Source organism: Macadamia integrifolia, chromosome 7 (assembly GCF_013358625.1).
Source record: "Macadamia integrifolia cultivar HAES 741 chromosome 7, SCU_Mint_v3, whole genome shotgun sequence".
Lineage (NCBI taxonomy): Eukaryota > Viridiplantae > Streptophyta > Magnoliopsida > Proteales > Proteaceae > Macadamia > Macadamia integrifolia.
The window spans coordinates 20,591,996-20,607,700 of NC_056563.1; the positions used below are offsets into that span (position 1 = coordinate 20,591,996).

At 38.0% G+C, this 15,705-nt stretch overlaps 2 protein-coding genes across 4 annotated transcripts; both read right to left on the reverse strand.

The window, feature by feature from the left end:
- LOC122083642 (EEF1A lysine methyltransferase 4) lies at positions 1–4,062 on the reverse strand. The gene is made up of 7 exons (XM_042651511.1): positions 3,812–4,062; positions 3,582–3,678; positions 1,872–2,010; positions 964–1,046; positions 687–821; positions 493–597; positions 1–345 (listed from the first exon to the last, which is right to left on the reverse strand). The coding sequence occupies exons 1-7, from the start codon at positions 3,895–3,897 to the stop codon at positions 217–219; spliced, it is 774 nt and encodes a 257-aa protein (XP_042507445.1). The 5' UTR covers positions 3,898–4,062; the 3' UTR covers positions 1–216.
- A 3,930-nt stretch (positions 4,063–7,992) lies between these two features.
- LOC122085245 (protein TIC 62, chloroplastic) lies at positions 7,993–15,705 on the reverse strand. 3 transcript variants are annotated; one of them, XM_042653732.1, is made up of 13 exons: positions 15,420–15,705; positions 14,293–14,389; positions 14,129–14,201; positions 13,992–14,043; positions 13,647–13,823; positions 13,104–13,185; positions 12,606–12,678; positions 12,400–12,510; positions 11,771–11,923; positions 10,840–10,961; positions 8,685–8,885; positions 8,359–8,433; positions 7,993–8,208 (listed from the first exon to the last, which is right to left on the reverse strand). In XM_042653732.1, exons 1-12 carry the CDS (start codon positions 15,688–15,690, stop codon positions 8,379–8,381), a joined length of 1,467 nt encoding a protein of 488 aa, XP_042509666.1. In that variant the 5' UTR covers positions 15,691–15,705; the 3' UTR covers positions 7,993–8,208; positions 8,359–8,378. The 3 variants fall into 3 exon arrangements, with proteins under 3 accessions (XP_042509666.1, XP_042509667.1, XP_042509668.1); XM_042653733.1 differs by lacking the exons at positions 7,993–8,208; positions 8,359–8,433 and having other exon boundaries at positions 8,747–8,885; positions 10,803–10,961; XM_042653734.1 differs by lacking the exons at positions 7,993–8,208; positions 8,359–8,433; positions 8,685–8,885 and adding an exon at positions 9,793–10,150 and having other exon boundaries at positions 10,803–10,961.

Sequence of the window (15,705 nt, forward strand, 5' to 3'; positions counted from 1 at the left end):
TTACCAGGTAAAGTAAAATCAGTAACTAATAATAATAATACAAGTACAGCCTAATGGAAAACAATGGCTGTAGTATGTGTATCCAAGTCAGAATATCTTCAAGAGTACATCTAGAAAATCAATTAACTCAACAATGATACATTGTAAACAACTTGGCTTCAGTTAGCCAGAAAAAATTCTGCTTGTCTAATCTGTGTTGAAAAGTTACATCGATATCTAACTATCCCACTCATCAACATTTGTTCGAAAAATAAAATCTTCATTCTCTAACTCCTCGTGAAGTAAACAAATAGATGGCATGTCAATTCTCTGGTTCAATCCTTCGCAATCTGTTGATCTCTTCCCCTAAATGAATGAATGACAACAAATAAAAATACAAACCAGAAAATGTCAAATAATCATGGAAGAGTTTCATGAGCTATAAGATCATATAAAGACAGCTCACATGAACATTAAATATGATTCTAACCATAATTTTAGTTTTATACGGACCTTCTTCAGGATGTAGAAGAAATAGTGGAATCCATCACCAAAAGTTTCCCATTCGATGGACCAGGTAAACTCTGGAGCTTCAAACAAAGGACGCCTGAAGTGTGGCTAATGGAGATAGAAATTACAAGCAGCATTAGTAGATGATAATACTTGGGGCCTGGTAAGGGGAACATCATCATTCATTTGCTTTTTACCTGACCAAAAGAAATTGAGATGAAAATTCCACTAGGTTTCAGAACCCTATGAACACCTTGCAGCATTGCCAATACTTTAGTTACAGTTGTGGGTCTTGGGTTCCATGGGTCACCACTGTCCACGAACAATACATCCTTCAAGATTAAAATGTTTACATACTTGCCTCAATCAAAATATAGTAACAGATATGACAGATAACATATAACCAACAAAGAGTAGACAACCATAATTCTGAAAGGAAAAAAGGAATATTTTCCTTGCGCCTTGTATAATTACCATGGTTCCCTTTTCAATAACCACATCGAAGCACTCATTGCCAAAGGGCAGATCCAGCATGTCAGCCTCCAGAACTTTCATGTCTGATCATATAAAGGTCATAAAATGAATGGTGAACAATAATGAGTTAGATACTCCAGGACATAAACTGGGAAGTCACCAGACTTACACTACTTCTCAATTAGTAATTATGAGATAATTAAATGGCATTACTTTCAAGGTTAATACTCTATTCAGAACTGATGAGTGAATTGAAATACTACTAAATATCAATGAGTATTATTTCATGATTCTCTTAAAAAAAATAATAATAATAAAATAAATAAATAAATAAATGTTATACAGCGTTAAGATTAAGCAACATCTCCTCCGTAATTCATGAGATATAGAAAGCAACAGCAGGGGCAGGGCAAAGAAATTTAGGCAAGGTATGAAGGTATCCTCTACTGTCATTTCAAACCCCAATCCACTGGAAGAATAAAGCATATTTTCTCCTTTTTCCAAGTAGCTGGAATATGTTAATATGAGTTGGGAGTTGGGACTAAGGCACGCAGGCAGGAATTCTGCATATACCCATTGCCCATTATATATATATATAAAAGAAAAATGGACTACATTTGGTTAAAGGATGTACAGTGAGTGAACCAAGACTTCTCAAAAAAACAATTTTTTTTTTTTTTTTTGGAGGTGGTGGGGAGTTTCAGGTATTATGCCTTGTTATCTGATGTTTTGAAAATAATCCTTTTTTTTTTTTGGTTACTTTCAAAAGACTCCAGAACCCTAAAACATTTCTCATTTGCAACTTAAGGGCCTTTTTTTTTTTTTTAATTTTCATCTTTTATATTCTGCATAACTCGTGATAAAAAATTACTATTTGTAAATATTTTGTGTAAATGCTAACCACAAACCTTTAAATCCCTTGGCAAGTAAACGTTTCTGCATATTCTCCACAGCAACGGCTGAGATATCAATGCATGTTATTTCAGTAATCCCATCTTTGTATAATTCTTCACACAACTGGGAGTTTCCACAGCCAACCTCCAAGACCTTCATTTCAGTTGTTGCACAAATAGAATATTTTATCGCAACAACAATTAAATAAAATACGCTTTGAAGAAATTTCAGAATCAGAATACATTAAAAAAAAAAAAAAGGACTAAGAGAACCCTTTTACAATTGAACATAAAAATACCAGATCTAAAAGCTCCATCATCCAGCAGATTAATAATTAATGCCCAATCAGTATTAGACCAGGGTATTTTAATTCAAAAACAGTATGTACTATATCCCAACATATGCTTCTATTCCATCCATTTATCAAAACATTTCATTTGTATACGGATAAACTTTTATTTGGATTTAGATCTGTCTGGAATGAACAATGGGACTTCCAGTAACTTGCATCTAAACTTTATTAATATAAGCTCATCTCAGAATCTGACAATGATTGATAATTCGGAATTTCGTTCCAGATTCGGGAGCCGAAAAGAAGAGGAATATAGACTTGAAGGTGCATCTAAGTAATGTAAAGAAAATATAATCACTATGAGACAATAAGCATTTTAGCTATATTAACCAATGGATCATCTTATCATAATTGAGAAAGAAAATAAAAAGCAATGGTAAACCATTAAGTGTTGAACCAATAGTTGTAGAGTGCAGGAGTCGAGCACAATCAGTGGAAGCTGATGTGGCCCATGCCACGTCATCATAAAGGAAGTGGGGATACCAACATTACACACTCTCCTTAAGACAACTACCTTGATGGGAGGTAGTTATCCAAAGGAGAGATAAAGGGGATTGGGGTCTCTAGTTCCACTCTAGACAACGTATCAATCTCTTGCCATCAAAGACTGACTTGAGAAACGAGTTGAAACTAGAAGACTGCCAAGCACTTTGCTGTTGTCTTCAACCTCCTGCCGGAGAATGTCAAGCATCATCACAAGGGTTGATCTGAGACAGCAAATTGGTCCCAATGGAGGACAGTTCTGCATTCTCCACCCCTTGTATTTTTTGCTTTCAATTAGTTCATCCATTTAGGAGGTTCCAGGAAATTTAATCCCGTAATTGAGAAAAACAAAGAAATTTTTTAGCTGGCATCCAATTATTTATAATCTTCACAATATGACTGAAATTACAGGCTGCATCAATGGTATATGAATTTGACTAATGTAAAGTTCAGCAAGGACCATTGTAAAGGCAAAAGATGGGATGCATGTGAAGACGTGGCAGGATAAAAATATAATACACAAAAATGACAACATAACCTCATTCAAATGCTAATATAAGGTCCCTGTCCCCCCCCCCCCCCCCCACAAAAAAAAATGGTAATAGTTAGAGAAAATTCCGACATATTAACGCTAATAATTTCATTCACAATGAAGTGTCTAATAATTATTATGATATTTTATTTACTACATGAGAGTGATCAAGTTATGACCCGGTTACATTGCAACAGTGAAAACACAAAATTCTGAAGCTGAAGAAAGAATGCTAAAACTAAGGTAAGCAGCAACAGAAGCACCCAAACAAATAGACTAAAAATCTTCTCTATAGGGAGGGAGAAAAAAAAAAAAAGGTTGAAAAACATAGACACCCAAATGAAGGTGGATACGTACAGAAGCATTAGGTTTCACATGCTCCTGAATGAGATGGCGGAAATGAGAATAGTCCTTTAACCACTCGTAATGCTCCTCAGATGAAAACCTGTCGTCCCTGGAAAAAAGGAAGGAAAACAATGTTCTCTCCCATTAATCCAATTTTACCAATCCTAATTTTTTCAATAAAGGAATCCAAAATCAAGACCTAGACATACAAAATTGCGTAAAATTGCAGAAAGAAAACTCACCAGTAATGAGTGTCGAGGTAGGCCAGAACAGTCGACGGACCAACCTCGGCCTTCTTTGCCACCGCAGAACTTTGCTTAGCGGCCATGAATGATCTATGATGCGTGCTACCTGTGCAGTGTCTGCCACTCTCGATCTCAGCTGGGAGTTTTCACAAACAGATAACACTGGCTCCAAAAGCCCTAAATCTAATGTATCCTAAGACTCCCAGGCCCCAGCGGCCAGCCCAGAGAGAGAAAATATGTAATCTCTGAGCAAGCGGCAAGGAGCTTTTTGAAAATAAGAAATATGATCGGTGAATCGGTCTATTCGTATCAGAATCAGCAGTGAGTCTGTGACTAATCCAGCCGATTCCTGTGGAATCTGTTTCGTTTCCGGTCGATTCTGGCCGATTCAATCCCCACATCCGTTTTTAAAAACCCTGCCTAGGAGATCAACAAAATGTTGTCATATAATTCCAGAGTTCCGCAGAGGGCAGCCATATGTAAAATTCCATAGCCTGGTTTTGAACCCGGGTCTGGGTGAAACAAGGTATCCAAACGAGTCTAGGTGACAATGGATTGAAATGTTTTTGTTCAGGGTTGGCGATCGCTACCTAGTCATGTAGCCACTACGTCAACGTGGGGACCAACTAGGGGTATACAAGCATCCAACTAAAGGCAGGGTAGTCTTTTTTCGCCACCCTTGTGTCTGGAAGTAGGGACACACGACTAGGCAGCTATATTTTCCCCTTTTTCATGGTCAAGGGAACCTTGTCCACTAGTGTTACCATGCCCAGACAGTCAAATGTGAAAAAACCCAACATGCACATGGACAACTGGGTTTATGCCCAACTATGTCTAGGCGTGGGAAACACTAGACAGAGTTATTTTCTCCTATTTTTTATTACAAAAAATGGATAAGTGATATACCATTATGATACCGTCCAATAGCATCTATGGTCAGTACTTAGTACCTTGACCAAGAACCTTGTCAGAACTATAGAAGATGGCCACCTCGACCAAGCTTGGTTGTCCTTAATGACACCAACCAAAGACGCTCATAAGGAAGGATGACCTATGATGACCATATGCCTTATTCTTTGGGTGGGACCCACTGCCCATGTGTCACCTGAATCCCTTATATAATCATGGGATAATGACATCCGTAATTGTTTGTAAACCTAAGTAAGGCTAATGGACCTAACCTTGATCACGTTAAACGGTCATCTTACCCTAAGGTAACCATGGTTGGGTTAACCATTGCCACCATGATTAGCCATTATGGTATCCACCACCTTAGCTTAGATGGTGACCAGTCTACCAATGGTGGTGAACGAGTCCACACCAAAAGAGAAAAAAATCAGTTAGCCAATGGGAGGGACCACCGACCACTACCTAAGGAACACTTATAAGATTTTGAGGGTAAGACACTTAGTATGGTCAGAACTCTACCTATTTCCTTCTCTATTCTCACCCGAGTTACTTAGGCATTAGAGCACTCTTCCCGAAGTCCCCTCCAAACTAGTTTTTTGACCTGTGGTTTGCAGGTCCAAGCTGAGCAAGAATCTGCAACAACATCATTGCCATCCATGGGAAGAGGACGAGAAGTCATTTGAGTGTTTCTGAGTGATAGGAATGACAAAGGTACACAAGAGTGCATGTGCATGAGTAGAGTGCATGAGCCACGCTCTCGGACAACAGATTAGGTTGTGGAGATAGGTACAAATGTACCAAATCAAGGCTCTACAGGTGGTCACGCGTTGAACTGCTCCGTTGTGACCACCTGTGGAGGTGTAGAGTGCAGCCCTAATCTTGTGTATAGAGAGAGATACACAAGGATGCATGCGCATGAGCCACGCTCTCGAACAAGAAACTTTCTTCTGGGAAAATTTCAAACTTAAATAACCATCAAGCAAACCCCTTTTAAGTGCACATGAAGATAAAGAATGATGGAACATGGCATAGCCTAATATAAAGTTTCAAGGATTGAAGAAAAGGTCCACAAGAAGTTGGAATGAAAAACCATGATTCATAAATTGACGCAATGTATGATTTACAGAAGAAAGAATGCCATCCGTTAGCATGTGTCTATGCTAGACAAAATGGCTCTGAAAATATAGTGTTGTCCTGTAGTAAAGATGTTTGCACAGCACCTTCCCATTGGCCATGCCCACTGGCGTGCGTACTTGTGCCTATGGGTGGCGTTCTTTCGCCTTTTAATTAATTTTCATGGAAAAAAAAGGCTTCTAATTAAAAGGCTTTCTAAGCCTAAGGCATACACTATGTCTTCTCACATATTATCATATTGATTTTTTAAAGTGTAAAAAATCATGATTAAAAAAAAAAAATCAATGTGAGAGGGTGTGCAGACTGTAGAGTACCCACCCTGCTTGGCCAAAGAATCATCTCCCAATTTTCATTTCTAATTTGGGGTCCAAAATCACATGCTACAATTTTTAAGTGGAAAATATAACTTACATGGTGCATCAAGTAAGCCTTAGGCAAACATTAATGTCTTAGACATTTGAGTTCAAGAATTGTGGCTACTGTCGCTCTCAAAAGATGGATTCAATTGCCTGAAAGAAAAATTATTAGTTCTAAATATCCATATATGTGTTGGTTGCTAGTAACCTAATAGGATAGCCCAGCCCTTGATTTTATCCTCTGAGAGTAAGTGCACAATCCTTGAATCCAAATGCCTGGGAGAGTACTATTTCTACCACCATTATAAAAAAGAATGAGATCGCCTGAATCTACTACATCCATCTTTTGTTTTGGTTTTTGGACCGAGTTTTCCTTCAGTCACGAGCAAGGGAGAATCCCTTGACAGAGAGGCCTCCAAAACTAACACTTTCTTTCTGAATTCATTGAACTTAGAATGAATCAAATCTCCCCAAGTAGGATTCGAACCTACAACTGATTAACAGCCGACCACTCACCACTGAGCTACCGAGGAACAATGAAATATAAGATCTCATAAGGTTCAATTCTAAGGCTTCGGGTGAACAACACATGGTTTCCAATAAAATTATCTTTGGTTGGGTTCCTAGAATGGATCAGCACCTGAAATTTAGGTTCTACCTCAAGATCCTTTCACCTTTCAGGATATCAGACACCCTGCAAACATAAGAGAGAGTTCAATGGATATGAGACCTTTTTCCTGCATACACAAGGTGAAGGGAGAGGTGTATAAGGTCGCGTATTGTGCAACAACACACAGGTGCCTTAAGTGTTTATCCTAGGGGATATCATGCTTGTTTGTAGTGCTTCAATGTCAATGACGGTAGGAGGCTTGTTGGGTTGGTTATTTAGTGATAGTAAATGCCAGGACATTAAGGTGCTATAATAGGGTTGCCTTCTTGATTTGCAGAGTTGCATAATACAGGAACTGACTGAGGTTCAGAATCAATTTTAAATAGCTCTACCGGAAATTAATCAAAAGTATAAAAACCATGGAAATCTGAATTATTATAAGGAGTGAAGTTGTTAAACAAAAAAAGCACATCTAACAAAAGAGAATATGCAATAAGGTGTAGAACACAACATAAAGGACCCTATTTGGTTCACATCTAGATATCTGGTCAACAAACTTTCGGAAAGGGCTTCAAACTGTGATCGGTTGAAAGGATTTTATCCTATTTTCTGACCATTGATGCCAAACCACTCATATCTCTCCCAAAATCCAACAATTTTGGATGAAATTTGTTTCTATTTGAAGTTGAGTGGTAGAAGGAGACCCTCAAGCTATAAAAAGAGGGCCTTGCCCACATTCAAAACAGATATTCAATTGATTTGGTTTAATAACCTCTATGAGTTTACCAAGTAAACCTAGGCATACCATCATTGTTTTGACCATAACAGTGGCATGCAAGACTGAGGCTCAACCTCTCTCATCTGTTAGGGTATCCCAGAAAAATCGATCTCCAACCAAGAATGCATTTTACCAGTTCCAAATTTTCTCATAACAAAGATGTTCAATCTCAAATTTGCAATGGTTCACATACTCAAGCAACTCTTATACAAGCAAATCCAAGGTTTTAGGATTTCAAGGGATGAGCATTAATGGTTTGCATGGATTTATTTCTGTGGATATCTCTCCAGCCAATCACAGGCTAAAAAAATTAGGAGGCCACTACATATGTTTATTAAAAATAAATATATGATTTCATCTGATTTGTATGTGCATCAGCAAGTCATCCATCTAGGCTGTTCAATCAATCAGCTATATTCCATTTGTTGAGATGAAATTTGAATATGATGTACTTTACATTTTTTGTGGGCCATCAGATCCAATGATGAGACAATATAGCCAAAAAGACATACACAGAAAATAATACTGAATTTCCAATAGTTAGTCCCTGCTGGAACTGAGGGCAAGTGCACCCAGTAAATCCCCAACGCATTGTTTCAAAGGAGATCTGTAATAGTAAGACAATCAAGTGTTGTTAGACTGGATTTTCACTTCAGATTAAAGAGGGGATAGTCAACAATTTCCAGGTCATGGTTTCCAGGCAAATGATGGTTATTCACTGAAATTAAACAAGGGAGTTTTGAGTTGCATCTTTTACCTGTTAGATTGATAAATGTCCTAACACTTCTTTGGGGATGGTATAGGGGAGGTTGGAGGCTTTAAATCTTCATACCTGTTTATTGGAGGAAAGAACCCAGATGAAAGTTTGGTCAGACTTTCTTAGAACTTTTGAAGAGTTAAATTAAAGCATATACCTAAACAGGGATATTATCTTTCACTTAAATGGAGACTAAAATACAAAATAACATGGACCAATTCAAGCTCTAGGATTTCTTCATAATGAGGAAATAATTCCTCCTCCAGAAAATCATCAAGCAAATAATGAAAGCTAGCAGTAAATAAAAGAGCAAGCTTATAGCCTACATAGAAAAAGGTGAAAGTGGCCTTGGTTTTGGTTCCATAGAGTGATGTTTGTCTGATGGCTTATCAAGTGGTGGAGGTTGAGCTGATCCGTTGCCTGATGTGGTTGATAACGGAGGAGCACCATCACTACTAGATGTTGAGACAAGTGATACTGTAGGTACACTGGGGGACGGTGAAGTTGGTGGCTTCAAGTCATCATACCTGAGAAAAAGAGGATCACATAAACTAGAGAAAGAAAGAAAAAAGTGAACACAAAGTACTAGCAAGAAGCCAATCGGTACAATGACATAGGCAGTAACTTGCATGATGCCTACAAAGAGAAGAACGATATTCATATTTAGAAGCAAAAAAATATACCTCGACTTAGCAAAATGCTTAACAAATTTGGGAACTTATTCTTGGTCCTGTATAACCTAAGAGACCATCACAGTCCATAGTCTAAATGACTTTGACCAATTCAAGCTCTAGGATTTGTTTATAATGAGGAAATAATTCCTCCTCTAAACAGTCATAAAAAAAAGGGCGAACCGAGTCTATGAGGCTCCCACCACTGTGGGGTTTGGGGAGGGTCATAATGTACGTAACCTTACCCCCGATTCGTGGTGACGCTGTTTCCCAACTCAAACTCATGACCACTAGGTCGCAATGGAGCAAACTTACTGTTGTATAACCTAAGAGATCAAGAAAGAACTATACAGATAAAAAGGGTGTACCCAGTGCTCAAAGCTCCCGCCACTGCAGGGTCTGGGGAGGGTCATAATATATGCAGTCTTACCCTCACATTACAGAGAGGATGTTTCCCAACTTGAACCCAAGACCTCTAGGTTGCAATGGAGCAACCATACCGTTGCGCCAGGGCCCATTCTCTAAGAGAGAACTATACGGATATTAAGAGAATAAAAATTCATACAATTTTTTAGTGCTTTCCCTCTCTCTAGATATGGAAGCAACTTCCTAACATAATAGTGGTAAACGTTTTGAACCTTAAATTATCCATATGATACTAATTTGTACATAAAAAATGCTTCACAGGATCTGGGAATCATTTATTCAAATAGAGCAGCAGTGACCTCAGCAATTTCGCCAGATACAGTACCAGTAAAAGCAGTAACAGAAAGATGAGTTGTACCTCCAATTTGTATATAATGGTTCAGAAACGGGGGAAAAATACATAACAGAATCAGCAGCAGTAGTAAAAGGGAGGTTACAATTAGGGCAAACCAACATTACTGAGAATAATAACAATAATAATTGTCTGACACAGAATAAGGTGAAAGATGACTTTTCTTCTGAGTTGGAACATGGGGTAAATCCTCTCCAATCACTTGGATAGTTCTCTCTTTGATACAACACTAACTGTTGTAGATGGTAAAACAGCACCTACTGGCAGTGCAGAACCAACAAATCCTTCCTTGGAACCACTTGGTGTTGGGGTTGGAGAAGTAGGTGGCTTCAAATCCTTGTAACTGTCAAAATGATATCAACTTGTAAAGAAACCATCATGTCATTATCATTCTATGATAGGCAAGCTCTAGGCCAAACTGGGTCATGCAGTATAAGGAGAGGGAGGCAGTGTCTCCTGCACTCCAGTTTTGGCTGATTTTGCCTCAATAATGCCTGTTGTCCCTGTATGGTAACTCGAGCATCTGGAGTCTCAGGGTCTGACAATTTTTCAGGACTTAAAGGTGAAGGTGAAGGTGGGGTTGGAGTTGGAGATGATGGTGGTTTCAGATCAGAATAACAGAATGCACAAAATGAAAAAATTCAGGGAAAATAAACAAAAGGGCTGAGCAGCTTTTATGATGGCCACAACAGCTTACATAATATGAGAAGATAGAGGCCTAGCTTTATTGACTTCTGTTTTGGGTAGATTAGCTCAATTCCTTCTCAGCAGCCGTGCTTGGGGATTTTGATAAACTAGTCTAAGCATATGAAGGGGAAGACTTTGAGACTGTCTGTTCAGCCCATGCATATCTTCCTTTGGCAACACCAGGAGAGGTGCTTGGGTTAGGAGTCAGAGGTGTTGGTGGTTTCCAAATCTTCATACCTTCTAAAATTCATTATGTGTTTGGAGGGAGCCTCGTGCATTGGTTTTTTTTTTCTGTTATGATAACTCACTTTCTAATTAGAGGTAACATTGATCAAGCTGCATTACATAATATATGGAGAGAGTGGCTTTGTCAGCCACGCTTTCACTTGGGCAGGTTCTTCCACGATGGCAGTGCTCTTAGCTTCAGCTTCAGGCGAAGGACCAGGTAAATTTGCATCTTGAATTCCCTGAAGAAAAAGCAAATTATTTTAGCTCCTCACAAACTTATCAGAGAAAATCAGATAATGAGTCGGAAATATGAAGTGGCCAATATTTGGACTTATGTAACAAGGGCTACCCCTTTTTCCCAATTTTTTAGGAGCCAATATGCTTGTTAGCACTGTATCCGTACTGAACATGCTTTTAGCTTCTTGTTTACATACTCAGTACATATTTATGACTCCAAAAGAGTACTTGTGTATTGAATATTAGATATATGTGTATATATATATATATATACATGCATGAATGTCTGCATACACACATAACACACAATTGGAGCATCTTCAAACAGAAGATAAATAGATTTATATACAGGAATAAAAAGAAAACACAGGGAAAAGAACCAAAAGATGTAAAAAGAAAATTATGTAAGCCATAATATGTAAACATCAAAAGTTTAAAATTGATTGACAAAGTATCCTTAACCTGTATAATCTTCTAATCAGCATTGTACTTTCTTGATTTATCTTCGCTTTTGTATTTCTGTGCTATTATATTTCCAATATAATATAGTTGACTTTGTTTTCTTGATAGAAACTCTTCCATTATTGCACTTTTATGGATAAGTAAATGGGTCTCCTTGAGTCAATTCCTGACGTTGAATCCTTAGCAGGAGTTAAGAATTGTGGTTGAAATACACTTGAATTTAGGTCTTGGCATTGATTTTTCTGATAGAAGAATTGCTGTCCAATATGTATATGGTTCCAACTAATACTATTCAGAGCATTTTACAGATTGAAATTATCTTCCTTTGGCAAGCATTGAATTGAACTACCTTGGATGTGGAACTATCTACACGTTGAGATGGTATCCTAGCAAGAAGCTCCCCCATGGGTGTTAGTGGTGCAGTTGTTTCTGCAATTACTTCCACTACCTTACAGTAAGACATGCTTCTATTTTTTGCCATAAATGCCATGAGTTCTGCCACCTACAGCACAGATTATAACACATGAGAAATTGAAAAGGAAACCAGACCCACCTCATAAATTAAAAATAAAAAATAAAAATATAATGGCTGTTACATGGAAGTTATAGATAATGACTGCACTGTAACAAAAAGAAAATGTGCTGGTGTATATACTACTACGTTCGTATACAATTATTGATTGAGGGACCAAATGTTGAACTTATGCCTTTTGCATCTGGCATTAATAAAATATCTGTTATTTGATCGCAAGAAGCCAAAATTTAGATTCATGGCAATAGAACCAAAGCATAGAAGAATGTTTCATAAAAAAGAAAAAGATCATAGAAGAATGTGAATGTGGTGACAATTTCCTCAATATCCTTCATGAACACCCAAAAAAACAGGATTTATGGGAATTTGTATAGCATTAGTTCCATCGGATCCCATCTGCAAGAGATTGGATCCACAATGTAACTAGTGCATATTTCCATGAGTACCTGAAGGTTTGAGACTTGGCCACCAAATAAAGTATCTTCCATTGCGAGGAAAATATTATGAGTTTCCTTGTAAGCATCAGTCGGTCTCTCCATTCCTCCAGGCCTAACTACCTGAAAATAAGTAATAAATAAGGGAAACAAAGTTGAATCAAGATATATCTGGACCATGGATTCAATAAATATGGAGCAGTATGGTAGACACTCACAGTGTAAGGAAGACCACTGGCTATCAATGCTTCCTCTGCTTTTCTTTTCCAAATCAGGACTCCCCAAAACAAACTTTGGCAGCAGAATCGAAGGTCAGTCAATTAGATAAATGGTATACTAGTGTTTGATCTTAGCGAGAAAGGAACTGTTCGCAAAGAATTGACAAACTCTCCATTTTATTCTCTTGATAACCAAAACAACCTATTACCAGAAAGCAGAGAAGACGAACAAAGAAAGGCCCAAGTTCCAAGAAATCAAGCCAGAGTGCAAAAAGCATAAAGCTTACTCATACCATGAGTTACCCATCCAATAGTCCCTGTCCCCCCCCCGCCCCCACACACACAAAAAAAAAAAAAATCCTGCTACCATGAGGTAGTGGTCCTATAATACAACTCTTGTGGTGCCTCTTTTGGAAAAATTGCTTGTACTTGATAGTGAAGCAGAAAGTTTATACAACTCTTGGGTACAAATTTTGGGAAATTCAACCATATACTTACTTTAGAATAGCTGCAGGAAATCCAATTTTGTTTGTCCCCAAAGATGTGAGCAAAATAAAGTGGTCAACTTGTGCAACAGTAGCTGTATATTTGAGAAAGTTAATCAGTGTTCTCTGATCTGACCCGCAGGATGATTCATAAGTTGAAACACACATAAAAACTCTCAATTTGGTGGGGATGTGCCAGCCCGAACCCCAGAACACATATAAAGAGATATCAACAGATTAAAAATTCTGGCGGGTTAGCCAGGTGCATCCTCTTTGTCCTGGGTTCAGGCAGGTTGGGAATCAAAACAATGTCCATGTTCTACCTAAACCCAATGAGAATAGTAATCTGATCAAGTAAAGTAAGCCCAAAATTTAGAAAAATCACCCAGTTCTATTGATGGCTTAAGTCACGTATTTCTACTAGACTTTCTGGTCTGTCTATTAGAACATTCCTTAATGTGAGGCCATGATGCCAAAAAGTAACAGAGCAGGAAAAAAATAATTGATTGAAAACCAACTACAATAACAATGAAGAAAAAGTCTTAATCCTGGTTACCTGCATCGATAAGGTTTTTAGTAGCCTGATAGTCAATTCGATATGGTCCAGTGATATCAAAAACTTCTTTCTCGCTGGCACCTATGCAGCACAAAACCACAGATGCATTGCCTATTGCCGGTATGATCATATCTTGATTCTCCAGATCACATTCCACAATTTCAAGCTTCTCTACAGCTGGGCTAAAGACCAAACAATGACATGTTACTGGCCTTAAAACATGTCTAGTCAACCACAAATATCAGATGTTCAATTGGATTTTTTTTTTTCCTTTTTCTAATTTCTCATGTTTCAAGGCAACAGTATATAAGATCAGAACTATGCACCAAAGCTCTCTTGTCTTACATTGAGTTTCTCTGCTTGCATCTCCAGTATTCATTTTCATTTCTTGAACACTCTGTAAGTAATGGAAAAAATGATTACATTCATAATGAATGGATGAAATGAAACTAGAACTCTACAACCACCAAGTAAAGCTTTACTTGCACAAGACTTTCTGCTTTTTGAGGACTCCTGACACATGCTCTAACTCGGAACCCGAGTTTTAGAAGCTCCCTGATCAAAATTTCTAAAGTTAAGAACTTGAAATACAAGGCACTGAAATAATCATTTGACTTTTGAGATGAAGGGTGTAGTAGGACTTAACCTTACAGCACGTGAACCAACTTTACCAGTAGCACCAGCGACAAATGCAATATCCTTATCTTTATTCTGGGCTTCCTGTTTGATGACATCTGGCTTCTCTAGATGTACAAATGGAGAAATAAACTCAATGATGGAAACCAAGAAACAAATAAATTGGAAGCAAATGAAGATTATCATACCTTTTACAGTTCAACTTGCAACAAAAGATAAAAGGAAAGGGAACAAGCATCAGATTGAAAAGAAATATCTTCTCTAATTATGTTTAACCATCATCTTAGGCACAAACACTCCCTCTCCTATTCATTAATTCTACGCATTCCATGATTTTTATACATGGTTTTTCATGTCTAAATAAGTATCCACCAAGACAGGAAAAGTGGCATTATGATCAAAGATAATCAGACTCAGTCAGCATAATTATCTCAGGTCTGGGTATAATTTCAATATGAAAACCAAAATTTTCCGCACACGAGCAGAGGGCGATTATGTTAGTCTTCACCAACAGCCCGGTTGCCCCAATCTTGATGAACACCATTTTCCCTGTCAATTAATATTTTAACTTCTGTACTCGATTCCTTAGTCCTTACATATCATCAAAAGAATATTTGCTTTCAGTTATAAGTGATGTAGTAGTATCTGTGACCCATCAAGCAGATAGAGAGACCACTACTGCACAAAACTTCCAGCGTAACTATTATTAGGATGGGCAACTTCCCAATTGCATAGAGCGATAACAATTATTAGAAGCACTTCTTCCCAATGGACCATAGTTTGACACGGATAACTGAGCTTCAACGGATTCAACAACATAAAGAATTGGGTTGGGAATGTGGGTGGAATTGGGCGCCATTTTGAACATATTGGCCAGATATTTCATATAATACAGTTAAAAAGGCAAAACGATTCCGCCACTGCTACCATTGGGAAGCAATGGCTGTGTTCTTCCAACTTCACAAGTTATAAATTTTTCTAATTACATTAACGAAATTTAAATCGTCAAAAGCCATAAGGGTCGCATAAAACCAGTCAAGAACCAGATGAATAAACTTCTATGTGCAGAGAAAATAAAAAATGGAAACCAATGGGAAGAAGACCAGATCGTAAGAAGGGAAAGAAGATTGAGCATACCCGAAGAAGCTTGAGCTCTGAAATAAAGAAATTTGAGCTTCGAACCATCTGAGTACTTCTCACTACCAGGAAATGCAAGGCCCCGACGAGATAGGAACCTGCGATTTCCGATTGAAACCTTTGGTGAGGAAGAAGAGAGCGGAGTCCTTACGTGAGAAGATAGTGAGAGGAGCTCCATGGCTTGTGATTTCGCCCGACCATTACATACAGGTATGAAATAGAGGTGCTCAACCTGTAGATATGATGGGCCCCATTGGAGAGAGTTAGCCATTGCCCAATGTTTTTT

Coding starts and splice junctions, on each gene's coding strand:
- LOC122085245 (XM_042653732.1), bottom strand. CDS start 15,690: ATGGCTAACTCTCTCCAATGGGGCCCATCATATCTACAGGTTGAGCAC. Junction 14,390..15,419: donor CAGAGCTCAAGCTTCTTCGG/GTATGCTCAATC, acceptor TTGTACATCTAG/AGAAGCCAGATGTCATCAAA. Junction 8,886..10,839: donor CCACTCTCTCCATATATTAT/GTAATGCAGCTT, acceptor TCTTTTTCTCAG/GTATGATGACTTGAAGCCAC.
- LOC122083642 (XM_042651511.1), bottom strand. CDS start 3,897: ATGGCCGCTAAGCAAAGTTCTGCGGTGGCAAAGAAGGCCGAGGTTGGT. Junction 2,011..3,581: donor ATGTGAAACCTAATGCTTCT/GTACGTATCCAC, acceptor ACTGAAATGAAG/GTCTTGGAGGTTGGCTGTGG. Junction 822..963: donor TTATTGAAAAGGGAACCATG/GTAATTATACAA, acceptor TTAATCTTGAAG/GATGTATTGTTCGTGGACAG.